Source organism: Sciurus carolinensis, chromosome 2 (genome assembly GCF_902686445.1).
Source record: "Sciurus carolinensis chromosome 2, mSciCar1.2, whole genome shotgun sequence".
Lineage (NCBI taxonomy): Eukaryota > Metazoa > Chordata > Mammalia > Rodentia > Sciuridae > Sciurus > Sciurus carolinensis.
Window position 1 is genome coordinate 133,271,732 of NC_062214.1, and position 25,238 is coordinate 133,296,969.

The following is a 25,238-nucleotide window of genomic DNA, read 5'->3' on the forward strand; positions in this document are numbered from 1 at the left end:
GAACAAACTCTCCCCTCCCTAGAATATGCATTATTATAATCTAGCTGGGGGGAAAACTATGAGCATATTTTAAATTCATTAGACTTAAACAACATAATTAAGAAAGCAGGGGTTGGGGATGTATCTCAGTTGGTAGAGCGCTTGCCAAGCATGCACAAAAAACAAACAAACAAACAGAAACTTGAAACTACAAATGGGTAATAAATCTGAAATGAAAATACTCCTCCAGGAGAACAAGAAAATCACTTTTCTTTTTTTGGGGGGGCAGTGGTTGGGTACTACGGATTAAATCCAGGAGTGCTCTACCATTGTGCTATATCCCCAGCATTTTTTTTTTTTTTTTTTTTTTTTTGGTGAATGTAAAAGTAGGATTTATTGAAGAATAGAAACAGGAACAGAACTTTTGCATTACAGGAGAGAACACAAGAGTAGGTTTTCTCCCTCTGAGTGTGCTAGTGTAGGGGTTTATGTAGTACCTGGTTCACTGCTATTGGTCTAAACTTATGCTAATTAGGGTTTGAAAAAATACCAATGTTATTGGTTCAAACTTATACTAACTAGAGCTTGGAAACAGTACTAACACTAATGGTCAATTCTTGAGTCCCAAATTTCATTCAAGTCTACATGTCAGGGAGGAGGAGATTGAGGTCCTAGGATGGAGCTGCAGTGCTGTGTGGGGGGCAAGCTTCTGCAGCAGGCTTCCATAATGTACCTAGGCCTGGCATGACACCTGGTCACTGACTTGCTAGGCCTCAGGCCTCATGTGGCTGTCCCAGCATTTTTTTTTTTTTTTTTTTTTCATTTTTTTATTGCCCAGGCTGGCCTCAAATTGTTGATCTTCCTGCCTCTGCCTCCAGAGTCACTGGTATCATAGGAATGTGCCACACAGTGCCCAGCTAGAAAATCACTATTTTTTTAAGGAGTAGTAAAAGTACATTCTTTTCTTTTGTGCTTTTTACGTCAGGCATGTAAAAAATAGTGGAATTATTTATGAACATGCTTAATTTAAATCCTATGCCCAGGGGCTGGGGTTGTGGCTCAGGGGTAAAGTGCTCACCTAGCATGAATGAGGCCCTAGGTTTAATCCTCAGCACCACATAAAAGTAAAATAAAGAGTACTGTGTCTACCAACCACTAAAACATACAAACACACACACACACAAATAAATAAATAGGGCTGGGGGTGTAGCTCAGTGGTAGAGCACTCCAGGTTCCATCTCCAGTAGTACAAAAAAATTATTAAAAATAAATAAATAAATAAATCCTAGGACCAAAAGGTCATTTCTGTTCCATCCACAGTAGTTATTGCTATTAGTCCAATTTAATTATTTTAAAATAGTTTTATGCTTTAAAAAATAGCAGAGACTAATTCAAATCTCACCCTATAAATAAGTCTTTGAATACTTTCTCGTCTTTTATTCACTTATAAACTATCCCAGGACTTGTTTTAAAAATATGTAGTTTATGGGGCTGGGGTTGTAGCTCAGTGGTATAGCGCTTGCCTAGCATGTGTGAAGCACTGAGCTTGATCATCAGTACTACATAAAAATAAATGAATAAACTAAAGGTCTATCAACATCTAAAAAATATTTTAAAAAATATGTAGTTGATGTGAGGGCTCAGGTTGTAGCTCAGTGGTAGAGCACTTGCCTGGCATGTGTGAGCCCCTAGGTTCAATCCTCAGTACTACATAAAAATAAATAAATAAAATAAAGGTATTGTATCCATCTACAACTAATATTGGTATCTTATGGGAGATATAACAAGACAAAAATGATATATTAAAAGGCACGATCTAGGGTTGGCAACACAGCTTAGTAGTAGGGTGCTTGCACAGCATGCATGAGGCCCTGGGTTTCATCTCCAGTACCAAAAAAAAAAAAAAAAAAGGGTATGATCTAGCCAAATGTATTGATGTATTGTTGTGGGTCTAGAATGAGACAAAGGGAGGAAGAGAGAATGAACAAATAATGAGTACTGTAATAATTTACAAATATTTAACCAGAATAGCTTATGGTTAAGTAATAAGGGATTCACTTCCTGTTCAGTTTCTCAGATAAAAACAAAATTTCCTGGATAGTGGATTTTGATCCTGAGAAAGAAATATGCCCAGATAACAACTAGGAAACTATCATTTTTGATAGTTGTAGTTCAGTGGTAAAGTGCTAGCACATGTGAGGCACTGGGTTTGAACCTTAGCACTATATAAAAATATAAATAAATAAAGGTATTGTGTCAAAAAAAAAAATCCCAAAAAACTATCATTTTTTACAGATAGATCACACTATTAGTCTTTGGATTTTCAAAAACCAAAGTTCTTTTGGTGGGGAGAAATCCTGTATTTATTTTTTTCATAAGAATATAAGATGGAAATCCCTACATAGTTTGCTTTAATGCTCTTAATTTTTTTCCTATTTTTTTAAAATATTTTTTTTGGTTGTTGATGGACATTTATTTTATGCAGTGCTGAGAATCGAACCCACTGCTAGGTAGGAGTGAGGCACAACCCCGGTTCCTTTTTTTCCTATTTTTATTGGGATAAAACTGCCAAATAAAAATTGTGTATATTTAAGATATACAACATGAAGTTTTGATATATTTATACACTGTGAACTGATTAACCACAAGCAAGATAATTAATACATTCATCACCTCAGAGTTACTTTCTTTTGTGGTCTGAAGTTCATTTTATGTGAACTGGCAAAATCAACATTTTGAAACCTACCCAAATGAAGACTAATCCCTGAATCTATATAACGGTTCTATAATATTTCAAAAGTATGAAAGCCTATAAGACCTTAGTCTAAGCAAAAAAAAAAAAAAAAAAAGTAGCAATGTCTCATAAATCATTATTCTTTTGTCACTAATGACCTTTTCATGTATATTTTCAGCCACATTATAAGCTGTGGGCAAAGTACTATATCCACAATAATACCTATGTTTGGTACTTATTAATTCCTTAGTTAGTATTAGCCAAATAAACAAGACCCTTTATCTCACCTTCACTTGTCATTTATGAAAAATCTGGTATGTTAATAAGATCTTCTGATGACATTTTTCTTACCCATCAGTTCTCTACTATGCATTCACTGAACCAGTTATATATTATGTAAGGATAAGAGAAGAGATTTACCTTTGAGCTTCTCCCACATGAGCACAGACAACCCCAAAGAGCTTTGCTGCAGAGCTAATAACTGACAATGTAGGAGGCAGGGGCTTAGGCACAGAATCTCCCTGTACATCTTTCTCATAAATAGAATAAGGGTCATATTCAAGACTTCCACAGGCAACCCCATTACCAAGCAGGAGCTAAAATGAGGATAAAAAAATAAGGATTTTAAAAAATATCACTGTTCACCATTTGAATCTATTCAAATGTAATTAAAAAATGACCATACCTGTTCTTCAATAAATTTATGGTCAGTCTCTTGTAGCAAAGGACTTAATATCAAAAGATCATCCTGATGACAAAGAGGTGGAAGTAAAAACGTAGATGCTGCCACCTGGATATCAGGGGTAGTAAGGTCAGCAGCCAGTTCTTTGAGGATTGTGCAGAGGTGTCCTGTTGAATCACAGGGAAAAAGCATGAGCAATAAGAACTAGCAATTAACTGGTTAGATTATAGGATTAAACAAGCCCAATTTTATTATATTATAGCCAAATATTGTACCTCTTGTCCTTGAAAACTGCCCTACAAATGAACGTGTTGGTGCTCACAAGGCAAAGTATATGCCTTGTAATACTGAGTGAATACTATGATAATTAAAAAAAAAAACATAAGTATAAAAATAAATTTAGGTATCTAATATTCTTATGCCTTAGGCATACAGTAACTTTTGTGTACGTGTGTGTGTGTGTGTGTGTGTGTGTGTTTTCCTTTTCCTGTTTAAACAAAATAGATTGAACCAGGCATAGTGGTGTGTGCCTAACAGTCTCAATTATTGCTGAAGCTAAGGCAGGATCATTTGAGCCCAGGAATTTGAGGTCAGGCTAGGCAACATAGCAAGATCCTTTTTAAAGATTTTTTTAAAAGAATTACACTAAATTTGAAGAAGAATGGCCTGGAAAGCATCTCTGAGCCTTCAGAGTAGACAACATGAGCAAAGCTCACCCTCCTGAGCTGAAAAAATTTATGGACAAGAAATTATCATTGAAATTAAATGGTGGCAGACATGTCAAAGGAATATTATGGGGATATGATCCCTTCATGAATCTTGTAATAGATTAATGTGTGGAGATGGAAACCAGTGGGCAACAGAACAATTTTGGAATGGTGGTAATATGAGGAAATAGCATCATCATGTTAGAAGCCTCTGAATGAGTATAAATAATAGTTGTTCAGCAGAAAAATCCATGTCCCCTCTCCAAAGGGCCCGTTTAACTATGACATAAAAATCAGGTCATGTACATTTTCATATTAAACTTTTTGTTAAATAAACTTTTCAATAGAAAAAAAAAAGAAGCAGGGCCTGAAAACACTTGTATTTAGATGTATTTTTCTTGTGGAAAACTTCAAACCTATTAAAATCAGACATTAGTATCATGACCCCTATCCTCCACAAAGCTGGAATGATCCTGTTTCACTTCTATCCCTGCTCACTATTGCACCTTCATATTTATGTATGTATGTATGTATGTATGTATGTATGTATGCATTTATTGGTGCTGGGGATGGGACAGCCCTTTTAATTTTTTGTTTTGAGAGTCTCACTAAGTTGTATAAGGCCTTCCTAAATTGCTGAGGCTGGCTATGAACTTCTCATCCTACTGTCTCAGTTTCCTAAGCTGCTGTGTAATTACAGGTATGTACCACTTCACCTTCGTATTATTTAGAAGCAACCCTAGATAGCATATCACTTCATCCATAAATGTTCTACCATTTAAGGACATTTTATTTGAAACCTATCTCACTATCAATATCTCATGTTAAAAAAACTACTAGAAATCAAATATCCAGTCATTGTTCTAATTTCCAACAGTCTCATAAATGCCTGTTCTTGTTTGCTTCTATGTTTGCATGCAGATTTAAGTAAGGTCTACACATTGCAGCTAGTTGATATATCTTAAATCTCTAACAATCCAATATTCTCATTCCGCTTTTCTTTTCCTTAGTGTAATTCATTTGAAGAAACAAGGTTATCTGATCTGTAGAACTTTCTAGTCTGGATTTTGATGATTATAGCTTTCTGGTGCAGTTTAATTTATTCCTCTGTTATTTGCCTTTGTGTGTGTGTGTGTGTGTCTGTATGCTAGAAAAAGTAGGGGGTGTGGAGGGGGAAGAGGGAGAGGCAGAGGGAGGGAGAGAGGAAAAGAGAGAATTCGTACTTGGATCTAGAGGTAGTTTGTTTTTGTTTATTATTTGGGGGGGTAGGCTAGTTCATAGGCAGTATCTTGTGATCTTTAACACATGAGACAGCTTATGTTTGTCTCTCTATATTTAAATTTTGAAAAAGTGGTTTATTTATCATATTGGCCTAAATTATCATCTGAAGATGTTTTGTCCTAATTTCTGATGGATTATCAACAGAGTATTTTATCTACATAGAACTTAAATTTTTTTTGTGTGCCAGTTTGTAACTTACATATTGCAGGAATGAATAAAAATTGCCTTAGAAAAATATTCACTTTTCCAATTGAGCAATAACATAAGGATGAAATGAGGGCTAGAGGTGATGTCTACCTAATGGAGGTGACAGGATAAACCAGGAAGTGTGGGTCTGTTGTAATTTCTTTTTTTTTTTTTTTTCCCCCAGAGAAAGGGTCTTACTATATTGCTTAGGCTGGCCTCAAATTCCTAGGACTAATTCATTCTCCTAACTCAGAGTACATGGGACTATAGGCATGTGACACCATGTCTGGCATTTTTTTTCTATATCACCAGTATTAGTAATAGCAACGAATATTTATTAAAGACTCAAGGCTAAAATTTTTAATTAATTTCATGAAATTAATTATTTCAGTTACTATACATGATATATCTATTGTTCAATTTAAGTGTTCAACTCTGGGATGATAAGGCAAAATGGTTAATCCATGTGTCAGGAAATGTTCTAAAAGCTTTGCATATCATCCTCATAATAAACCTCTACAGTCAGGCTAGTACTGCCATCTTATAGATGAGGAACAGAGTATTAAAACTAAGAACTCAATTTTCATTCCACAACCTACAGAAAACTGTCATTCTTAAAAGTATCTGCTGGATAACCATGAAGAAATTATTTCAATTTCTTAAAATACTTTTCATATAACAAAAGCAATTTTTATGTCTTGTAAGATGATTTTTAGACATCTTTTATAGCAACTGATAAAATCAGAACTTAAGATGGATTAGAACTTTAAACTTGTTTTGTTACTCAGTCTTATTTTTCAAATTAATTAGGTGAATACATTTAAAGACTACTATTTCCTTTGTGTTAAAGATTTAGAAGTTACTATAGGTTGTACTATACTATGTAAGGTATATTATTTAAAATGTCAATGGATATTTTAATAGTGCACTTATGACTTTTGTACGTCATACACAGTACACAAATCTATTAAACAGAAAACAGGGCTGAGGATGTAGCTCACTGAGCATTTGCCTAGCACGAGTGAGGCCCAAGTTTGATCCTTGTACTACACAAAAAAAGAAAATAGAAAATAAAGTGAAATTTTTTTCTTAAATTCAATAGTCCTAAGGGATAGAGTGACCCTTACTAGTTCTATTGCTATGATTATAAAGATGGAAAAAATGGCAAGTTATTTTTGCTTGAAACATAAAAATATAAATATGTCCATATTATTATTTTCTATGAATTATATTTTAATTCATGTAGATACATTAAAAAGTAGTAGTAAGTCTTGACTTTACCTGTTAATTAACAGTCTGGACCTGATTTAAAATATATATATATGTGTACACTCATTATTTCTTAAATTCGTAAGTCTTTTTTTCCATCCCCAGTACTACAGATTGAACCCAGGGGTACTTAACCACTGAGCAACATACCTTTCACCTTTTAAAAATTTTTTTATTTTTTTGAGACAGGGTCTTGCTAAGTTGCTGAGGCTGGCTTAGAATTTGCACTCCTCCTGCCCTCAGTCTCCTGATCTGTTGATATTACAGGCGTGTGACACTATGCCCAGCTCACAGTAAGTCTTGACTTTACCTGTTGATGAACACTCTGGACCTAATTTAAAATATATATAAGTATATGCTCATTACTTCTTTAGGATTCCTGATTGCATTCCCAAACTCAAATTCTGAGAAAATATAAGTAAAATAAAGTACAAAACTTCTTTTTGATTTCCCTAATTCTAGTCTTTAAGGGTAGATTTACACTACCATTCATCAGAAGATATACTACAGATTTTGAGCTGATATTCTTGTATTCTTAAATGTTTAATGAAGACTTGGGGGGGGGGAGTCTATTTTTCAAATGTAACTTGAAAATAAATAAATCTCAAAGTACTATATTAAAAATCCAAGGGGAACTGTTTTTGCCACAACTTAACAGGTATCTGTTAGATATCATCCCTCAGCTTTTATTAGATATGTAACAGGTCACTTTTATAATCAGATATAGCAGAGAATAAGATGAACCTACCACTAAGCTGTGATTGTTCATTAAGAGGCAGGACATATTATGCAAAACAACATTTTAATCTTGATTCTTCTTAGTCCCCTTAGTACAGAAAGGGGACTAGGAGTGAGCAGGGGAAGAAATAGGGAAGTACGGGAAACAAAGTCTACCAAACAATGCTGTGTCATGTACAAATAAACCACAATAAATCACACACACGCACTGCACAAGTTGAAATAACAACAATAGAAGGGAGATCAGTAGATTAAAGCAATGGATGGGAGAGGGAGAAGAGGAGGAAAAGGAAGGTACCTGGGAATGAGACCGATTAAGTCATGCACATATACGAATATGGCATAGTGAATCCTACCATTATGTATAATCATAATGTACCAACAAAAATAATAAATGAAAAAATAATTAGGTTTTCTAAATAATATATTTTATTTACTATAAAATGGCAAACACATGGATTAGGATTAGACTAAAACTTCTAGAAACAAGGCACTAAATAGTTGCCATTATAATTCATTTATAATGAGCAATTATTACTTTCCAGGCACAAACAATAAAATTTTGGTCTAAAGCACATACCTTCATAGGTTTCAGGAGGTAACAAAATCAACAGTTCATAAAGTCTTTGTCTATAAACTACTGATGGTGTTTTCAGAGGATTTCCATATGTTTTTAGTATTGAAGAAAGCCTTAAAATAAAACATATTATCTTAAGTGTGTAGATTAGGGGACAATGCACAAGTACTGAACAGGCTGAGATATAAACATAAATTAACTAAATGTACTGATGAATATTAGTGCTACTTTATGGCTTTTTAATAAGGCTTGAAGTATCATGTGTGGAAGTCATTCTGTTAACTTTTCTATCATACTTCATAAAACAAAACTATACAGTCAGTTTTGATTTCCAAGGCTGCAAGTATTAGATCTGGAAACTGAAATTCTTATTATAAAATTTCAAAATTTAAGACTTGGTAGTTATCAAAAACAAGTCTATTATGTAAAAAAGTAATCATCCAAAGATACATACAAATAGGAGATACAAGTTGCTAGGGAAAACCCAAGCATCTGTTAGAAACTTCATCTGAAAATAAGATCACCAAATGGGAATGAATCACCAAAACCCACAAAATCATGAAACAAATTTTCTTTTAATAAAATATAAGTTGAGCTAGTATTCCTAGAAGTTTCATTCACAAACTTTTCTTTCTACTTTTTTCTTTTGCTTACACGTACTCTTCTTTATCTTCTCTTCACCTTTACTACTGGTATTAAGACATCATTTTACCATTTAGCAAGCGCTTATTGAAGGACTACTATTCTTTGCAAGTACCAGGTTATCAACTAGAGTATGGTTTTGCACTCTTTTAGCAGTACAAAAAATTGATGGAACTGCTTTTATTGTAACTGTGGACTATAACTGTCAAACTCTCATAGCATAAGGTGTCTACATTCTCTTAAAAAATTCTGGTGATGTTTACTTATTCGAATTTTCTAGAAAACTTCCGTTTGCTATTTCTCCTTTGTAGAAGAAAATAGTTATCTAATCATTTGTTTCATATATTTAAAAATTACTTCCTAGATACCAATACTCTCATGCTTGCCTAAAGCCTATGTAATAGATTGTGTTTTTTTTTTTTTTTTTTTTTGCGGTGCTGGGGATCAAACCCAGGGACTTGTGCTTGCAATGCAAGCACTTTACCAACTGAGCTGTCTCTCCAGCCCCAGATTGTGCAATTTTTAAAAAATTTTATTGGTAGTCGTAGATGGACAGCATGTCTTTATTGTATTTGTTTTATTTTTATGTGGTGCTAAGGATCAAACCCACTGCCTCACACATGCTAGGCAAGCACTCGGCCACTGAGCTACAACCCCAGCTCCCATGTCGTGTTTTAAATTTTTTATATATTTATTTATTTTTTTGCACCACTGGAGAGTGAACCCACGGCCTCACACATACTGAGCAAGTGCTTTTCCTCTGAGCAACATTCCCAGTTCTCTTTTTTTATTTTTTAATTTTTATTTTGAGACAAGATCTTGCTAAGTTGCCCAGGCTGGCCTTGAATTTATAATCCTCCTGCCTTAGCCTCCCAAGTCACTGGGATTATAGGAGTGAGCCACCAGATTCAGCTCTATGCTTCTTCTTCTTTTTTTTTTTTTATATTTTTATTAGTTATTGATGAACTTTTATTTTATTTACTTATTTATATGTGGTGCTGAGAATCTAACCCAACGCCTCACACGTGCTAGGCAAGTGCTCTACTACTTAGCCACAACGCTAGCCCCCAGGCTTCTTTTTAAAATATCTTGCAGTTTGGTAAACACTGTGCAAAAGGTATAAAACTTGGTAGATCTTTGTAGTTGTGGAAATTAGAATAAATCCACAGTATTCTTGTGTGTCTCTAAAGTCAGATCAGAACATTATAGCTAACGTATGAAAACTATTTCAACCTTTTCATTTTTTTAAGAGTCAGGGTCTTAATACGTTGCCTAGGTTGACCTTTAATTCCTAGGCTCCAGTGATCCTCCTGCTTCAGACTCCCAAGCAGCTAGGTCCACAGATGTGCTTGCCACTAAGCCCAGCTCACAAGTTTTATTTTAAATTTTTGACAGTAGGGATTAAACCTAGGGGCACTCTATAGTGACCTATAACCTTAGTCCTTTTTATTTTGAGAAAGGGTCTTGCTAAATTGCAGAGATTGGCCTTGAATTTGCAATCCTTCTACCTGAGCCTCCCAATTTGCTGATATTACAGGCATGTGACAATGTGCCTGGCTCTTTTTTTCATTTTTGCAGTGCTAGAGATTAAACCCAGGGCTTTGCACATGCTCAGTAGGCACTCAACCACTGAGCTGCATGCTCAGTTCCAGAAGTGCTTAAAAAATTAATTTAAAAAATCTTGTAACATTCATTTAATTTAGAAACTATAAAATTTAGTTCACAGGAGTCTGTGTGTGTTTTTTTTGTTGTTTTTTGGTTTTTTTTTTTTTTTTGGTACTAGGGAATGAACCCAGGGGTGCTTAGCCACTGAGTCATATCCCCAATTCTTTTAATTTTTTAAATTTGCGATAGGGTCTTGCTAAGTTACATAGGGCCTTGCTACACTGCTGAGACTGGCTTTGAACTTGTGATTCTTCTGCCTCAGTCTACTGAGTTGTTGGGATTACAGGCTTGCACTACCACATTCAGCTAGAGAAGTGCTTTCATTGGTTTCTCTTTCCATTAGGAAGGTAGATAACAGTCTGTATAAATATACATAAGGAAGTGTGAGTAAGTATAGACAAAAGTGTGTCTTTTATCTCAGATAAAAGACAATTTGTATGGTTAGGCTTACAGAAAGGAATTTTTCCTAGGTCAACCACTCTCTACCCAATAAAGACAAATGAACATTAAAAAAAGCAAGAACCAAAATATGAGGTGAAAAGAGTGGGAAGAGAAATACCAATACCAACACAATAATCTGAAAGTAAGCTTGCACCCATGGTAAAGAGGGATGATAAACTGGGGCTCCTGGAAGATGGTCCCAGATCCTAGTATAGGCATAGCACATTAAATCCAGCTGAAGAGAGAATTAGTAAAGCAGAGAACAGAGCTAAAGAAATTATCTGGAGTGCAGTGGATAGAAAAGGTTATTAAAATATTAGAGAGACTAAGATACACGGAAGATAAAATGAAAAGATCAAACACTTGATTAGGGTAGGGTGTAGTGGCACAAGCCTACAGTCCCAGCGGCTTGGGAGGTTGAAGTCTGAGGATCACAAATTCAAGGCATGACTCAGCAATTTAGTAAAGCTGTTTTAAAATAAAGTAAAAAAAGGTTCAGTGATAGAGTACCCCTGGGTTCAATTCCCAATATTGCAAAACAAGAAAAACAAAAAACACAAACTAAACCAAATCGAAACAAACAAACAAACAAAAAAACACATAAAACAATGACAACTGAGGCAGGAGAATTTTGAGTTCAAAGCCAGCCTCAGCAAAAGCAAGGTGCTAAGCAACTCAGTGAGACCTTGTCTCTAAATAAAATACGAAATAGGGCTGAGGATGTGGCTCAGTGGTCAAGTGCCCTGAGTCAATCCCCAGTACCAAAAAACAACAACCAAACAAAAAACCTTAGAGCCCCGCAGAAAAGTTTTAAGAAAGCAAGCAATATCTGAAGAGATAAGAGCCAATTTTCCTAAAATCTTTTAATGCATGAACCCAAAACAAAAGGTATCAAGTAGGATACAGAAACCCACAAATTGCCAGTTTAAAGCAGAGACTTTTTTTTTGGTGGTGGGTTCTGAGGATTGAACTCATTCATGCTAGGAAAGCACTCTTCCATTGAGCTACATACCTAGTTATTTTTTATTTTTTATTTTGAGAACAGTGTCTCACTAAGTTGCCCAGGCTGGCCTCAAACTTCTGATCCTCCTGCCTGAGTATATCAAGTAACTGGGATTATAGGTGTGCACTATCATGCCCAGTTTCAATTAAAAAAAAAAAAAATCCAACTATATGCAACTTATGAGACATATCTAAAAACATGGTATCATGAGAAAAACATAACATACATATAATAATCATAAAGATTAGATTATAATAAAGTTTTAAGGACAGAGTTAGTGTATAATGACAAAAATTCATCAGAAAAACAATTCTAAACTCTAATGTACCTGATTACATAATTTCAACACATGAAAAAGTAAAAATAGAAATACAGTTTGAAAGTGATAAATTCAGCATAACAGGGATAGTTTTTTAAAAATACATAACTGTCAATTACTGATAAGTTAAAGCAAATAAAAAATTATTGAAGATAGCAAAATGGAACTTTAAAAAACATTTGTCACAAAGAAAGTCTCAAAAAATATAGCAGGAAATATATAGCTCAAATTCACTAACTATAATGCATTAAAAATGATTGATTACAATGACTAAATATCAGTAACTAAATCAAGTTAAAGATCATTCCATACACTGAGACATTTAAGAACATACTACTAAACAACTCAAAGAAATTATAAAAAAAATTAAAATACTTGAAATTGAAATAATAGAAAAATACATATCAACATTAATAGAATAATACATATCAATATTAACTGAGACCTCAGAGGAAATATATTGTCTGAGCTTATATTAGAAGAGAATGAAGAGAAATTAAATGACCTTGGTGCTTAACTTAAGATTTTAAAAAAGAGCATGCCTGTAATCCCAGGGGCTCAGGAGGATGAGGCAGGAGATTTTGAGTTCAAAGCCAGACTCAGCAAAAGTGAGGCACTAAGCAACTCAGTGAGAACCTGTCTCTAAACAAAATACAAAACAGGGCTGGAGATGTGGCTCAATGGTCAAGTGCCTGAGTTCAATTCCCAGTACAAAAAAAAAAAAAAGATTAAAAAAAAAAGATTAAAAAAAAAAACCAAAATATCAAGAAAGCAAAAAAAAGATTATAAATAATAATAATAAAGAAGAAAACAAATTTTTAACATAAGCAAAGTTATACTTTAAAAATGATAGACCATTGGTGAGATGGAGGTTGAAAAACAAAATAGAAGGTATGATGAAAACTCAAGAATGAAGAAAGGGACATTGTGTAGATGGAGCAGAGATTTAAAAAGGAAAATACAGAGGAACAGCTTGATGCTGAAAACTCTGAAGATAAAGATACACTGGGAAAATTCCTGGGAAAATGTAACTTGCTAAATTTGACTTACACAAATAAACAAGCAAAACAAACTCCCCAAACAGTAAAAAAAAAAAGTAGAGTATATAGTTAACACACCCCCCAAATACCAAGTCTTGAATGTTTTATAGATAGTTGATTATAAAATCTCATGTGATAGATCACCCCAATTTTATAAAAACTCTCCCACAGAACTTGATGAAATATTTGCCCACCTTATTCTATGGGGCTAATGACACTGATTAAAAAGTTGAGGAAGACAGTGCAAAAAAAGAAAATTATAGGACAGCTTCACTGATAAATATATATGGAAAAACCCATAAGCAAAACTAGTTCATAAGCTTATGAAAAAGAATTATTCCAGGCTCAGTTTACTCAAGGACTAAAACTAATTAGAAAATTAGTAAATAAAATTTCCTACATTAAACTTTATTGGATTAAACCATTTCATAAAATCAAAATCTATTCATGATTAAAAAAAATACAACCAAAAGAAAAAACATGGCCAACTCAGTTCTTTTTTTTTTTTTTTTTTTTTTGCGGTACTGGGGATCAAACTCAGGGCCTTGTGCTTGCGAGGCAAGCACTCTACCAGCTGAGCTATCTCCCCAGCCCGCTAACTCAGTTCTTAACCTTAACCAGGTTGATTACTCTCTTAACCTGGTAAAGAGTATGTATTAAACTCAATTATTATATATAATTATAATGCACTAAAAAGATTTTTTAAAAGTATCTACTAGAGCAAACACCATTCTTTTTTTTTTTTTTTTTTTTTTTGTGGCGCTGGGGATTGAACCCAGGGCCTTGTACTTGCAAGGCAAGCACTCTACCAACTGAGCTATCTCCCCAGCCCACAAACACCATTCTTATTAGTGAAATATAAAGAAGCATTCCATTTTTTTTTTTTTTTTGATACTGGGTATTGAACCCAGAGGCACTTAGCCTCATCCCTAGCCCTTTTTATTTTTTGAGACAGGATTTTGCTACATTGCTCAGGGCCTTGTCAAGTTGCTAACACTGGCTTTGAACTTGCAACTCTCCTGCCTCAGCCTCCTGAACTGCTGGGATTATAGGCATGGGCTACCACACCTGACAAGAACCAATCCCTTTAACCACTTCTATTCAGTTTTTCTTTTCTTTCTTCTTCTTCTTCTTCTTTTTTTTTTTTCCTGAAGACAAGGTCTCACTATGTTGCTTAGGATGTCCTTGAACTCCAGAACATTCTACAAATTAATTTTTTAAAAAATATTTTTAACTGTTGATGGGCCTTAATTTCATTTACTTTTTATATATGGTGCTGGGGATAGAACCCAGTGCCTCACACCTGCTAGGCAAGCGTTCTCCACTGAGCCACAATCCTAGCCCCTACAAATTAATTTTTAATATAGGAGAGGTTAGCAAGGTGGTTGCATCAATTACATTTTTATACAGCAGGAATAAACATACATACCACACGCATACTTATTTAAAATGCAACAAGTACATGAATGCCTTTACAAAAGGGCCTAACAGAGGGAGCTTGGCTCCTTTTTGCTCTTTCATCCCTTCTGCCATAGGAGGGCACAGCATTCACTCTCTTCAGAGGATGTAGCAACAGAGTGCCACCTTGGAAGCAAAGACCTGGCTCTCATTAGACATCAAACCTGCTAGTGCCTTGATCTTGGATTCCTAGCCTACAGAACTATGAGAAATAAATTTCTGTTCATTATAAATTACCCAGCCTGAGATATTTTGTTGTAGCAGCACTAATGGACTAATATGGATCTCTCTTCTTTTGGTGCTGGGGATCTAAACCCAGAGGCATTTTACCACTGAGTTATATCCCCATTCCTTTTTATTTTTTATTTTGAGAGAGGGTCTTACTAAGTGACTAAAGATGGCCTCAAACTTGCAATCCTGTCTCAGCTGCTGGAATTGCTGGTTCTGTAAATTTTCAGAAGTAAATTTGGCCTAACCATCCAAACAGAAAAATCTATTCCAGATGGATTAAAGACAAAACTTGAAACATTTCAGAGACAAATAAAAGAAAATAAACTTTGTGCCAGGCAGTACAGGTGCATTCCTGTGAGGTAGGAGGATTCCAAGTTCAAAGCCAGCCTCAGCAACTTAGGCCCTAAGCAACTTAGCAAGACCCTGTCTCAAAATAAAAAAAATATAAAGGGCTGGGGATGTGGTGTGGTTGAGCCTCAGGGTTAAGTTCCCAGTAGTGAAAAAAAGAAAATAGAAAAGAGAAGAACAAGAAACTTTGCAGGAAGGAAGACTTTTAAAACAAAAGACAGTATCAACCAAAAAAGTAAAAGATGATAAAATGACATTTAAATTAAGAATGCCTATTAATCAAAAACATAGAAGATTATTTTAATATTTTAATGGACAGCAAAAGAACTGTATTGAAAATATGAAAAAATTCTTACAAATTAATAAAAAAGGATAAATAACATAAAAGAAAATTAGGGTAAAGTCATGCCTCTTATGCTCTAGAGCTATTAATGCTCTAGTTCAGTGGCATCTAAATACAGTCTACCTCCTATTTTTGTAAATAAACTTGTATAGGAACACAACCACATTCATTAATTTGTGTATTTTCTATGAGTACTTTTGAGCTACAGTTACAGAGTTGAACAACTACAACATAGACATCACAGTTGACAAAGCCTAAAGTATTAACTGTTTGGCCCTTCACAGGAAATGTTTGTTGCCCCTGCTCTGTGCATGTTTGAAAGGAACATTATTTACCATGTAATTTTCCTTTGCTTTTAATATTTTATATTTTTCTTTCAAGATCCTAGCCTAAAAAAAAGTCTCATAACTAAATGATTGCCTTTCTCTGCAAAAGGAAAACCACTCACCAACCACAGGAACTTGCCTTAGTAATATACTCAAGGAATATTATATAATCAGAAGGTAACTAATTGCTGTTGAAAAAGTTTATCAATCTAAACTGCTAATCCTTACTGAGTTAGCAAATCCACAGCACAAGGAAGTGGTGGAAGAAGACACTGAATTACTTCTTCAGTAAGGAGATCACCACAGTAGGAAACAAAGCTCTTGATAGCTGAAAAAGAGAACAGACTTATTCAGCACAGCATAAGTGCTATAAAAAGAACACTTGATTATGGTACAGTGTTAGCATTTTTATTAGTATATTAAAGAAATGCACCAAAAACAAAAATACTATTGAAATTCTAATATGAAAAGCAATCTACATTTTCTACTTCAAAATCACATTAAATAATAATAATAATATTAAAAAAACCTTCCTAGAATTACTAGAAGAGATCAATAATAAATTAAAATGTTACTGTCCTGGGGTTTTACTTAGCCCTAGAGCTTAGGAGTAAAAAAGAAATTAGCTTAGACTTTCAAGTAGACCAGTTTTAGACTAGTTCTGTAGAATCATGTTGACTAAAGTCATCATATTATGATTTTTACAGATGTTATCTAAAACAAAGAACTTTTATTGGGAGTTACTTCCTATGAGGAATAATTATTTTAAAGTCAGACAGAGTTTCAAGAGGGAATTCAAAGTTGGTTTTTCTTTTTTAAGAATAAAATAACATCAGATTGCTTCCCAATCTTTCCAGGGAACCTACCCTCCCTTCAGTTCAAATTTTCACTGTGGAATATTATTTTCAACAATGTCTACATATTATCAAAGGGTACAACTTTCATGTGTATAGACTAAATGGAAACCATGCTTTATCATTGCTAATTAAATCAAACTCTAATACTTCTGAAAAATGGAATAACTGTTTAAGGGAAAGTAATTTTGACAGTTTTCAACTAGCCTGCATCTAACAAAATATGCATTAGCCTAAGAATTTAGAACTCTCAAACTTGGTTTATTGCTTCATTCTTCAGTTATGATTACCAAATAATCAATTATATTCAGTTATAAAAATCGTTAGAGGGGGGACCCCTGGCCCCCATCCTCTTACGTTAAATGAAACACACAGTATCTGTAAAGACAAAGGGTGCAAAAAAGTCAAAGGGGTAGAAAACACTAAACTCAACCTACCACTCAGTGCACCAGCACGTCCTTCCAGGGTTACCTGCCAAGTAAATGAATCTCCTCGGCTCTTTTCTGTTTCTAGATCTTTAGGAGATGCTGGAAAGACACATCTCCACAACAGCAGAACTCGAGCAAGGTGATGACTGACAACAGCAGGACCTGCAATTTATTCAACTCGTCACTTATAAAAGAAGGCTGCTTTTTAAAACTCTATTATTAAGCAAGAACTTCCCTCCTAAAATAAAATACACTTTAATTCATTACTGCAATACTTTGTCTTTTTTCTTTCTTCTGATTCCACATGAATTTACTATTGAATAAATTACTATCAGAAGGTGTACAGACAGGAAAAAAAAAGAACAAATGGTAAAGTCTGGGCTCAGGTGTCAGTTCTTTTATTATTCTGTGTTCCCTTTGAAGTATGTGGAAAAACTGTAATGTGTCACATAAATGGAAAGTACAATTGCCATGGTGACAAACTATGTTATATCCCTGATCTTCGGAATAATATTAACTTCTTAAATTTTTGGTGCTGGAGGTTGGACCCAGGGCTTCACACATGGCAAGCATGCACACTCTGAGCTACACTCCTAGACTCCAATGTTAACTTCTGATAACAACTTGTTCCAGACAAAAAAATCAGATATAAAGTAACTGAATAGAACTGTCTTTTTAAAAAAAATTGAGAGCAACATTAATGAACTGAGGTATCATGAATACAAAAGTCTAATAATAAAAGGTAATGTACAATGATAACATTATCAATTTTAAAAAAAGGAAAAAAAAACCAGGAGGCATAAAACCCAAAACCCACAGCTTTTTCCTCCAAGAAGTACTCTTTAAAATTCTGGGGCTACCTTCAAATTCTCCTACAAACAAGCCCTCCTTTCTTCTTAGCTCCCCATTCTGCTGACCATAGATCTTTCTTCTGTAGTAAAGTATCATACTTTAAGAACTGCTCTGGGGTTTGGAAAGAGAATGACTAGGTTAATATAAACTTACGAGTTGTGGAAACTTGAATGATGATTAATGACTTTTTGAGGGCCTTCTTCCTCACCTAGAAATGGGGATAATAGCAGTATCTACCATACAGGAGAGTTTCAAGGCTTATAAACATTTATGTGGAATAATGCTTTGTTCATGGTATTTATATCAAGTTTGACATGTAATTATCAATAAAAAAAATTTGCCTTATTATTATTTGGTACCAGCAATTGAACTCAACGTGCTTAAACACTCAGCTACATCTTCACCCTCCCTTTTATTTTTATTTTGAGATAGGGTCTTGCTAAGCTAGTTAGGGCCTTGCTAACTTGCTGAGACTGGTTTTGAACTTGCAGTCCTCTAGTCCAAGCCTCTGCAGTCACTGGGATTACAGGTGTACACCATTATGCCTGGCTTTAAAAATCTGCCTTGGCCTGGGGTTGTGGCTCAGTGGTAGAGTGCGTGCTTGGCATGTGTGAGGCACTGGGTTTCATTCTCAGCACCACACATAAATAAATAAATAAAATAAAGGTGGAAAAAAAATTTTTTTTTTAAATTTGCCTTATTTTTAAAGGGAGAGGTGAGCCTAATAAAATGAAAAAGTAATTGCAAGTCTCTCTTTTTTTTTAATGAATGCAATTTAGAAGATTAAAAAAGAATTTCTCTGTTCTTCTGACTTGATTTTCAGGAAAAGGCACTATGCTAATCCCCTCAGCAAAACATACAATACTCTTTGCTCACTATTTTTTTCTTTTTTGTGGTGCTTGGGACTGAACCCTTCATACACTCTAATGTAGATCTCTACCACTGAGTTATATCCCCAGCCTGCTTACTATGTTTTATTTATTTATTTTTAGGTAGTATTTAAAAAAACCAAAACAATAATAACAAAAAATCTAGACTTGGAATAAAAGAAGGCAGTGAAGAAAAGTGACTGTAAGAGATTTGTATGTGTGTGCATGAACACATTTGCACGCACATTCACACTGATATATACAATGGATTGTAGAAACAGAAAATTCTGAAAGCAAAATTCAATCACATACCAAAAAACAAACAAAAAAACAAAATCCAAAAAAAACCAAAAAAGTGTGCAGTCATTGAAAGTATCCATAGGTAAGCAAAGTTTCATAAATATTTGCCATTGTACCCTCCTTAAGATATGTCAAAACTTAATAGTAGATAGCATAGCATTTTTTTCCTACAGAGGTACTAAGACACTGTCATTTCAGACACATATGAATTAAGTTAGAAAAAAAGAGTTCACAGTAATTGCAAAGTAAAACACCAAGCGTTTTTCACACCAAGAACAACTGTATCTATGAATATATGCATGCTAACTTAGCAAGACCCTGTCTCAAAATCAAAGTTGTTTTTTTTTTTTTTTTTTTTTTTTTGGGTGCTGGGGATCGAACCCAGGGCCTTGTGCTTGCAAGGCAAGCACTCTACCGACTGAGCTATCTCCCCAGCCCTCAAAGTTGTTTTTATGGCATCAGGTAAACTGAGAAGTTTAGCAAGAAAGGTTAAAAAATGGTTGTAGTTCATAATCTGGAAGTAGATTTCATGTGATATACTTAAGTTGATGTTAATTTAGAGTAGTGAATATACTAAAAATAATGAAAAAAGTTGTATGTTGTGAAAGGAATGATGAAAATATAAGAAACTATTAAAACTTCAAGGGAAAAATTAATAAAGCACTCAGAGAGAGTGTTAGCTAAAATTCATTTCCCACAAAACAGAATCAAGGCCCCTTGGAAAAAATGGCTGATGGCAAGCCTGGGGCAGGAAATACACATTAAACCCTGCATATCTTATCATGTCAAAACCAAACATTATCAAAGAATAATAGATTCATGTAAAAAGGACATGTGAGGAGCCTGGAGTTGTGGCTCAGTGGTAGGGCACTTGCCTAGCATGTGTGAAGCACTGGGTTTGATTCTCAGTACCACATAAAAATGAATAAATAAAATAAAGATATTGTGTCCATCTTCAACTAAAAAATTAAAAAGGACATGTGCATCGACTTGAAGGGGTTCTCACTGACCAAAATGAGAATCAAAATGACTGCGCTGAACTGAAATATACAAATATAAGTAATTTTTAAAAATCATAGAATATTTTAATCTCTGTATAGTAATTTATAAATATGCAATAAGATATGACGTACTAATCTCTTTTTTAAAGGAAAGAGGACCTCTTGTGATCTTTCTCCAAGGGAACGACACTGGTTTTAAGAGCTTTTATCAAGTTTAAGAGCATTTATTAAATTGATTATTTCCTCTTTAATTCACCAATATCAATATGGTAGGCATGAAACACCCACCAAAAAAGATGTCTGAAACTGCTACATTACACCCATCATGTTGTGAAATGATGATTTATGGTAGGGGCCAGCAAACATTTTCTGGAAAGGGTCAGAGTAAACATCTTTGGCTTTGAGAGTTATATACTCTTACAATTACTCAACTCTTACCACTGGAGCACCTGAAGGTCATAGATGATATAAACACCTATGAGTGTGGCTGTATTAAAATAAAACTTTGTGGGCACTAAAATTTGGCTTTCATAGAATTTTCACGTATCACAAAATATTCTCCAACTTTTCCCAATCATTAAAAAAATGTAAAAGCCATTCTCAGCTCACAGAATGAATAAAAATAGGTAACAAAATAAATAAAATAGATGTCAAGGGGCTGGGGTTTTGGTTCAGTGGTGGAGCACTTGTCTGGCAGATTTGAGGCACTGGGTTCGATTCTCAGCACTGCATAAAAATAAATACATAAAGGTTCAACAACAACTAATAAAAATATTAAAAAACAAAAACAAAAACAAAAACAAAACAGATGTCAAGTCAGATTTGGCCCTTGGACTAAACCTGGTCTAAGTCCAATAAAATTTCTTTAATCATCTCAAGAATATCTTCCTACTATTACTTAAAATAGTTCCTCACTTGTGATTACTTATTTTAATTTGAGCTTGCTTTAGATCAAATTACTTCATATCCAGCCAGGTGTCAAAATCATTTATAGGCCAATTCCAACCAGTTGTATTTCATATCCTAGCATTAACTCATACAGTAGAGACTTAAAGCAAAATATAAGTGTGATAAACTTATTTCTGAGGTACAGGACACAAATAGTCATGACAATAAAGCAATTACTTATTTATTTTTTTAAATACAAGCTCTGTCATGTGCAGCTTTTTCTTTTTTCTTTATTTTCTCTCTCTCTTTCTGTAGTGCTGAGGAACCCAGTGCCTCACCACAACTCCAGTCCCCAATTACTTATTTTTCATAAATACAATTTAAATAAGCCTCACCTATCCCCTTCAATGTTACAACTATTGGGTATAATCAATCCTAAAAATAATTACAGTACTGGATTCATGGGTTATGGTAAATTTTCTTGCTTCTCCTTATACAGAGGAAAATTTTTCTTTCTGAGGATAAATGTGAAGGATTTTTGGAAATGTCCAAGTTATTCTAAGCCTGAAAAATGATTAAGTTGGTCTGTCCTCCTTCATAAACTGATCTGGAAGAGAAATTCAAGAGAGATATGTGAAGCTGGGTGTAGTGGCATGTGACCGTAATCCCAGTGACCTGAGAGGCTGAAGCAAGAGAATCAAAAGTTCAAAGCCAGCCTGGGCAACTTAGTGAGATCCTGTCTCAAAATAAAATATAAAAAGGGCTGGGAATGCATCTTGGCAGTAGAGTGCCCCTGGGTTCAATCTGAAATACTGCAAACAAAAAAAAAGTGAAAAAATTTTTAGCAATAAAGTAAGTGAAAGTAAATGTCTTTTTTTTAAAGACAAGGTAATCCAGGCTGGACTTAAACTCCTGGGCTAAAGTGATTCTCTTGCCTTAAGTGTTCAAAGTGTCTGGGATTACAGGCATGTGCTCAGGTACCTGGTCATAATTGCCTTCTTTCAGTGGCCACTATGAGGAAAATATTTATGTGGCTATAAAAATTCTGATACAGGGCTGGGGTTGTGGCTCAGTGGTAGAGCACTTGCCTAGCATGTGTGAGGTACTGGGTTTAATTCTCAGCACCACTTATAAATAAAAATGAACAAAATAAAGTTGTCCATCAACAACTAAAAAAAAAAATTTAAAAAAAAATTCTGATACATATGAAAAGCTAGTCTCATCAAATCCCATGTAAGAATCCTGTCATGCAAAAATCACAAAGTATGTCCTAATTATGTAAACCTTCCGTAAGATGGTTACCTAATGTCATCAGAGCAGCAATCAATAACCATCCAGCTTGTGTGCGCTGAGCTGAAAGGCGACTGTTTTGAGCAGCAGAACATAGCAAATCTTCTGCTAATGTCATAATAATCTGTTAATGTACAGAAGAAGATAATTAAAAAAATTAGTTTATAAATTAGTGAACAAATGATAGCAAATAATTATAATCTCTTGAAAAATTAACTCTATAATAACTGAAAGTGATGAAGGGCTTCCATTTAGACATGATAGAACAATGTCACATAGAAAATTATAAAAAATGAAGTTCTTAAGGTTAAATGCTGGCATACTAAATACAACATAGCAACCCTACAAAGCTTTGTAGAGCATATGTGACAACATTTTAAGATAGTTCAATTAAAATTGTACAGAATTTGAATTTACTTTTAGTTTTAAGAAACTATCTTCTTTGATCAGAAATCGTAAGAAAAAATTTCATTATAGGAGTCTCCCTTTTAAAAATTCTACCTACCATTTTGATACCTCAGTGGCTGGTCAGTCTTCCCACAGGGAATACATTATGGTTAAAAACAGCGCAAATAGTATCATATTGAAAGAACTTTCACAAATAGAATGGAATTTGTTAAAATGTTATGCTAAAAAAGTCTATGAAATAAGGCAGTGTTATAAAACAACAGAGAAAAAAACCAGATTTTTCTTACTTGTGAATAATGTATGCTTATACAGTACACAGGATAGGAAGCATGTAATATGTTCGAGAAAATATCTGTTACCCATCACCTCTGGAAAAGCAGAAGGTACTAAGAGTTGCAAATAAACTTTCTGAAGAGGAAGATTAGTGCATTTTACAACAACTGACTAACTTACTACTAATTTAGGAGTGCATGGAGCCTCTATAGTCAATGGATGGCACTCAAAAAAAGTAAGGTGAAACAAACCATTTTAGGCAGAACAATAGGACATTCACTCCAAAAGAAATTTCAAATATAATGGGGAGATGAGAATCTTGTCTGAATTAATGATATCTGAGGATAAGTTTAAATACATGCAATGATGATAAAGAATCATCATATTTAGCAAAATATTAGGTATTAATTCAGAAAATAAATTTGTACTAAGTTTAAATGAATAACATCACCTCTCTGTCAGTCACATTTTTCCAATGGTACTGGCAATAGTCTATTCTTTTATTTTTCAGAACAATTATAGTTACTGTTATATTTAATACTTAAGGAGTGGGACATCTAATTACTCAAAAAATTGTCCAGGATATATGACTGGGTAATATATAAGACTTGATGTTTTTAGGAAAAACCTGAGACACCATCATTATATAAAGAGAACGAAATTATTACCTTGCCCTTTCCATGAGGAATTCCTAGAGGACAATGTTTCACTGCTCCCAACAGAGCTGCCACAGCAAAACTAAAGCCAGTCACTGCTTCAGGTGAAGACTTAAGTACAGTAAGGCGTTCGACGCAACGATCTAAGAGAGGTGTTAGGTAGGAAGGTAATGCCACAGCAATGCAATGTAAACACCAAGCTGCTGCCAATCGAACAGAAATGCTAGGATGAAGAATAACCGAAATGACACTGTCGAGAAGGCCTAGAGAGACAAAACAAACAAATGATGGCTTAGGTACACAGATAAAATTCACCTAGTCATAAAAGAGTCAAAAGAGTGAATGGTCTGGGCATAGTGGTACAAGTCTGTAATCTCAGTCACTCAGCAGGCTCAGTCAGGAAGATCTCAAGTTTGAGGCCAGTCTTGGCAACTTAAAAATAAAAAGTCTATGGGCTGGGACTATAGATAAGTTGGTAGAGTGCTTGCCTTGCATACACAAGACCCTGGGTTCAATCCCCAGCACCACAAAAAAAACAAAAATAAAAATAAATAAATAAATAAATAAAAAGGCTGATGGTAGCTCAGTGCTAAACTGCTTGACTAGCATGCATAAGGCCTTGGGTTCAATTCTCAGTACCACAAAGAAGAAAAAAAAAAAAGAATGAAAAGCTATCTGAATATAAAATACATTATTTTTATTAAAAGGCAAATAAGAAGAAAAAAATTAAGTGATGCATAATTAAAAAGATTTTTTTTAAAACCCAAGAATTATTTCTCATGAAAACTGGATTAAATTAAGTCAGTATACAAAAGAAAGAAATTCATTTCCTAAGTAAATCCATATTTTACCTATTTTACCTTGAGAACATTACTAATCTGGTACAAGAAATTAAGCACATTATCTACATAATAATATATTTCCTATTCATTGCAGTGCTCTTATCTGAGAACAAAATGTTAAAATCAAGGTTTCACTGGGTCCTCAGTGGGCTACTAACCTATTACAAAGCCAGTGGGGAAAAAGTCTATTCTTGCTATGATTCAAGATATACCTTCATGAAAATATGTAAGTTTCATGTTGACTGGTACTTAAAAAAATTCTGGTACAAACTGGGTGCAGTGGTTCACAGCTATTATCCCACTGACTTGGGAGGCTGAGGCAGGAGGACTGCAAGTTTGAGGCCAGCTCTGTCTCAAAATAAATAAAAAGGGCTGGAGATGTGGCTCAGTGTTTAAATGCCTCTGGGTTCAAATGTATGACAATCTACCTGCCACACTTAAACAGCTTATACAAACACAAAATGCAAAGCCTCTCAGGAGGAAATGTGTATCATAAAGGACAAAACCACAGAAAAAGATTAAAAAAAAGTGATTATAAAAAAGAAGCCAGTCACTAAAGACTACATATTGTATGATTCCATTTTATGAAATGTCCTAAGTAATTTAGG

At 34.3% G+C, this 25,238-nt stretch overlaps 1 protein-coding gene and 1 pseudogene across 1 annotated transcript in view; one reads left to right on the forward strand and one right to left on the reverse strand.

The window, feature by feature from the left end:
* Positions 1-25,238, reverse strand: part of Heatr5a (HEAT repeat containing 5A) — a 104,278-nt gene that overhangs the window by 50,536 nt on the left and 28,504 nt on the right. Inside the window, 7 exon segments of the mRNA XM_047538632.1 lie at positions 3,134-3,309; positions 3,399-3,562; positions 8,157-8,266; positions 16,198-16,297; positions 17,261-17,413; positions 22,464-22,575; positions 23,801-24,051. Coding sequence (XP_047394588.1) covers positions 3,134-3,309; positions 3,399-3,562; positions 8,157-8,266; positions 16,198-16,297; positions 17,261-17,413; positions 22,464-22,575; positions 23,801-24,051 — 1,066 coding nt within the window.
* On the forward strand, positions 4,097-4,321 carry LOC124973817 (small nuclear ribonucleoprotein G-like; annotated as a pseudogene).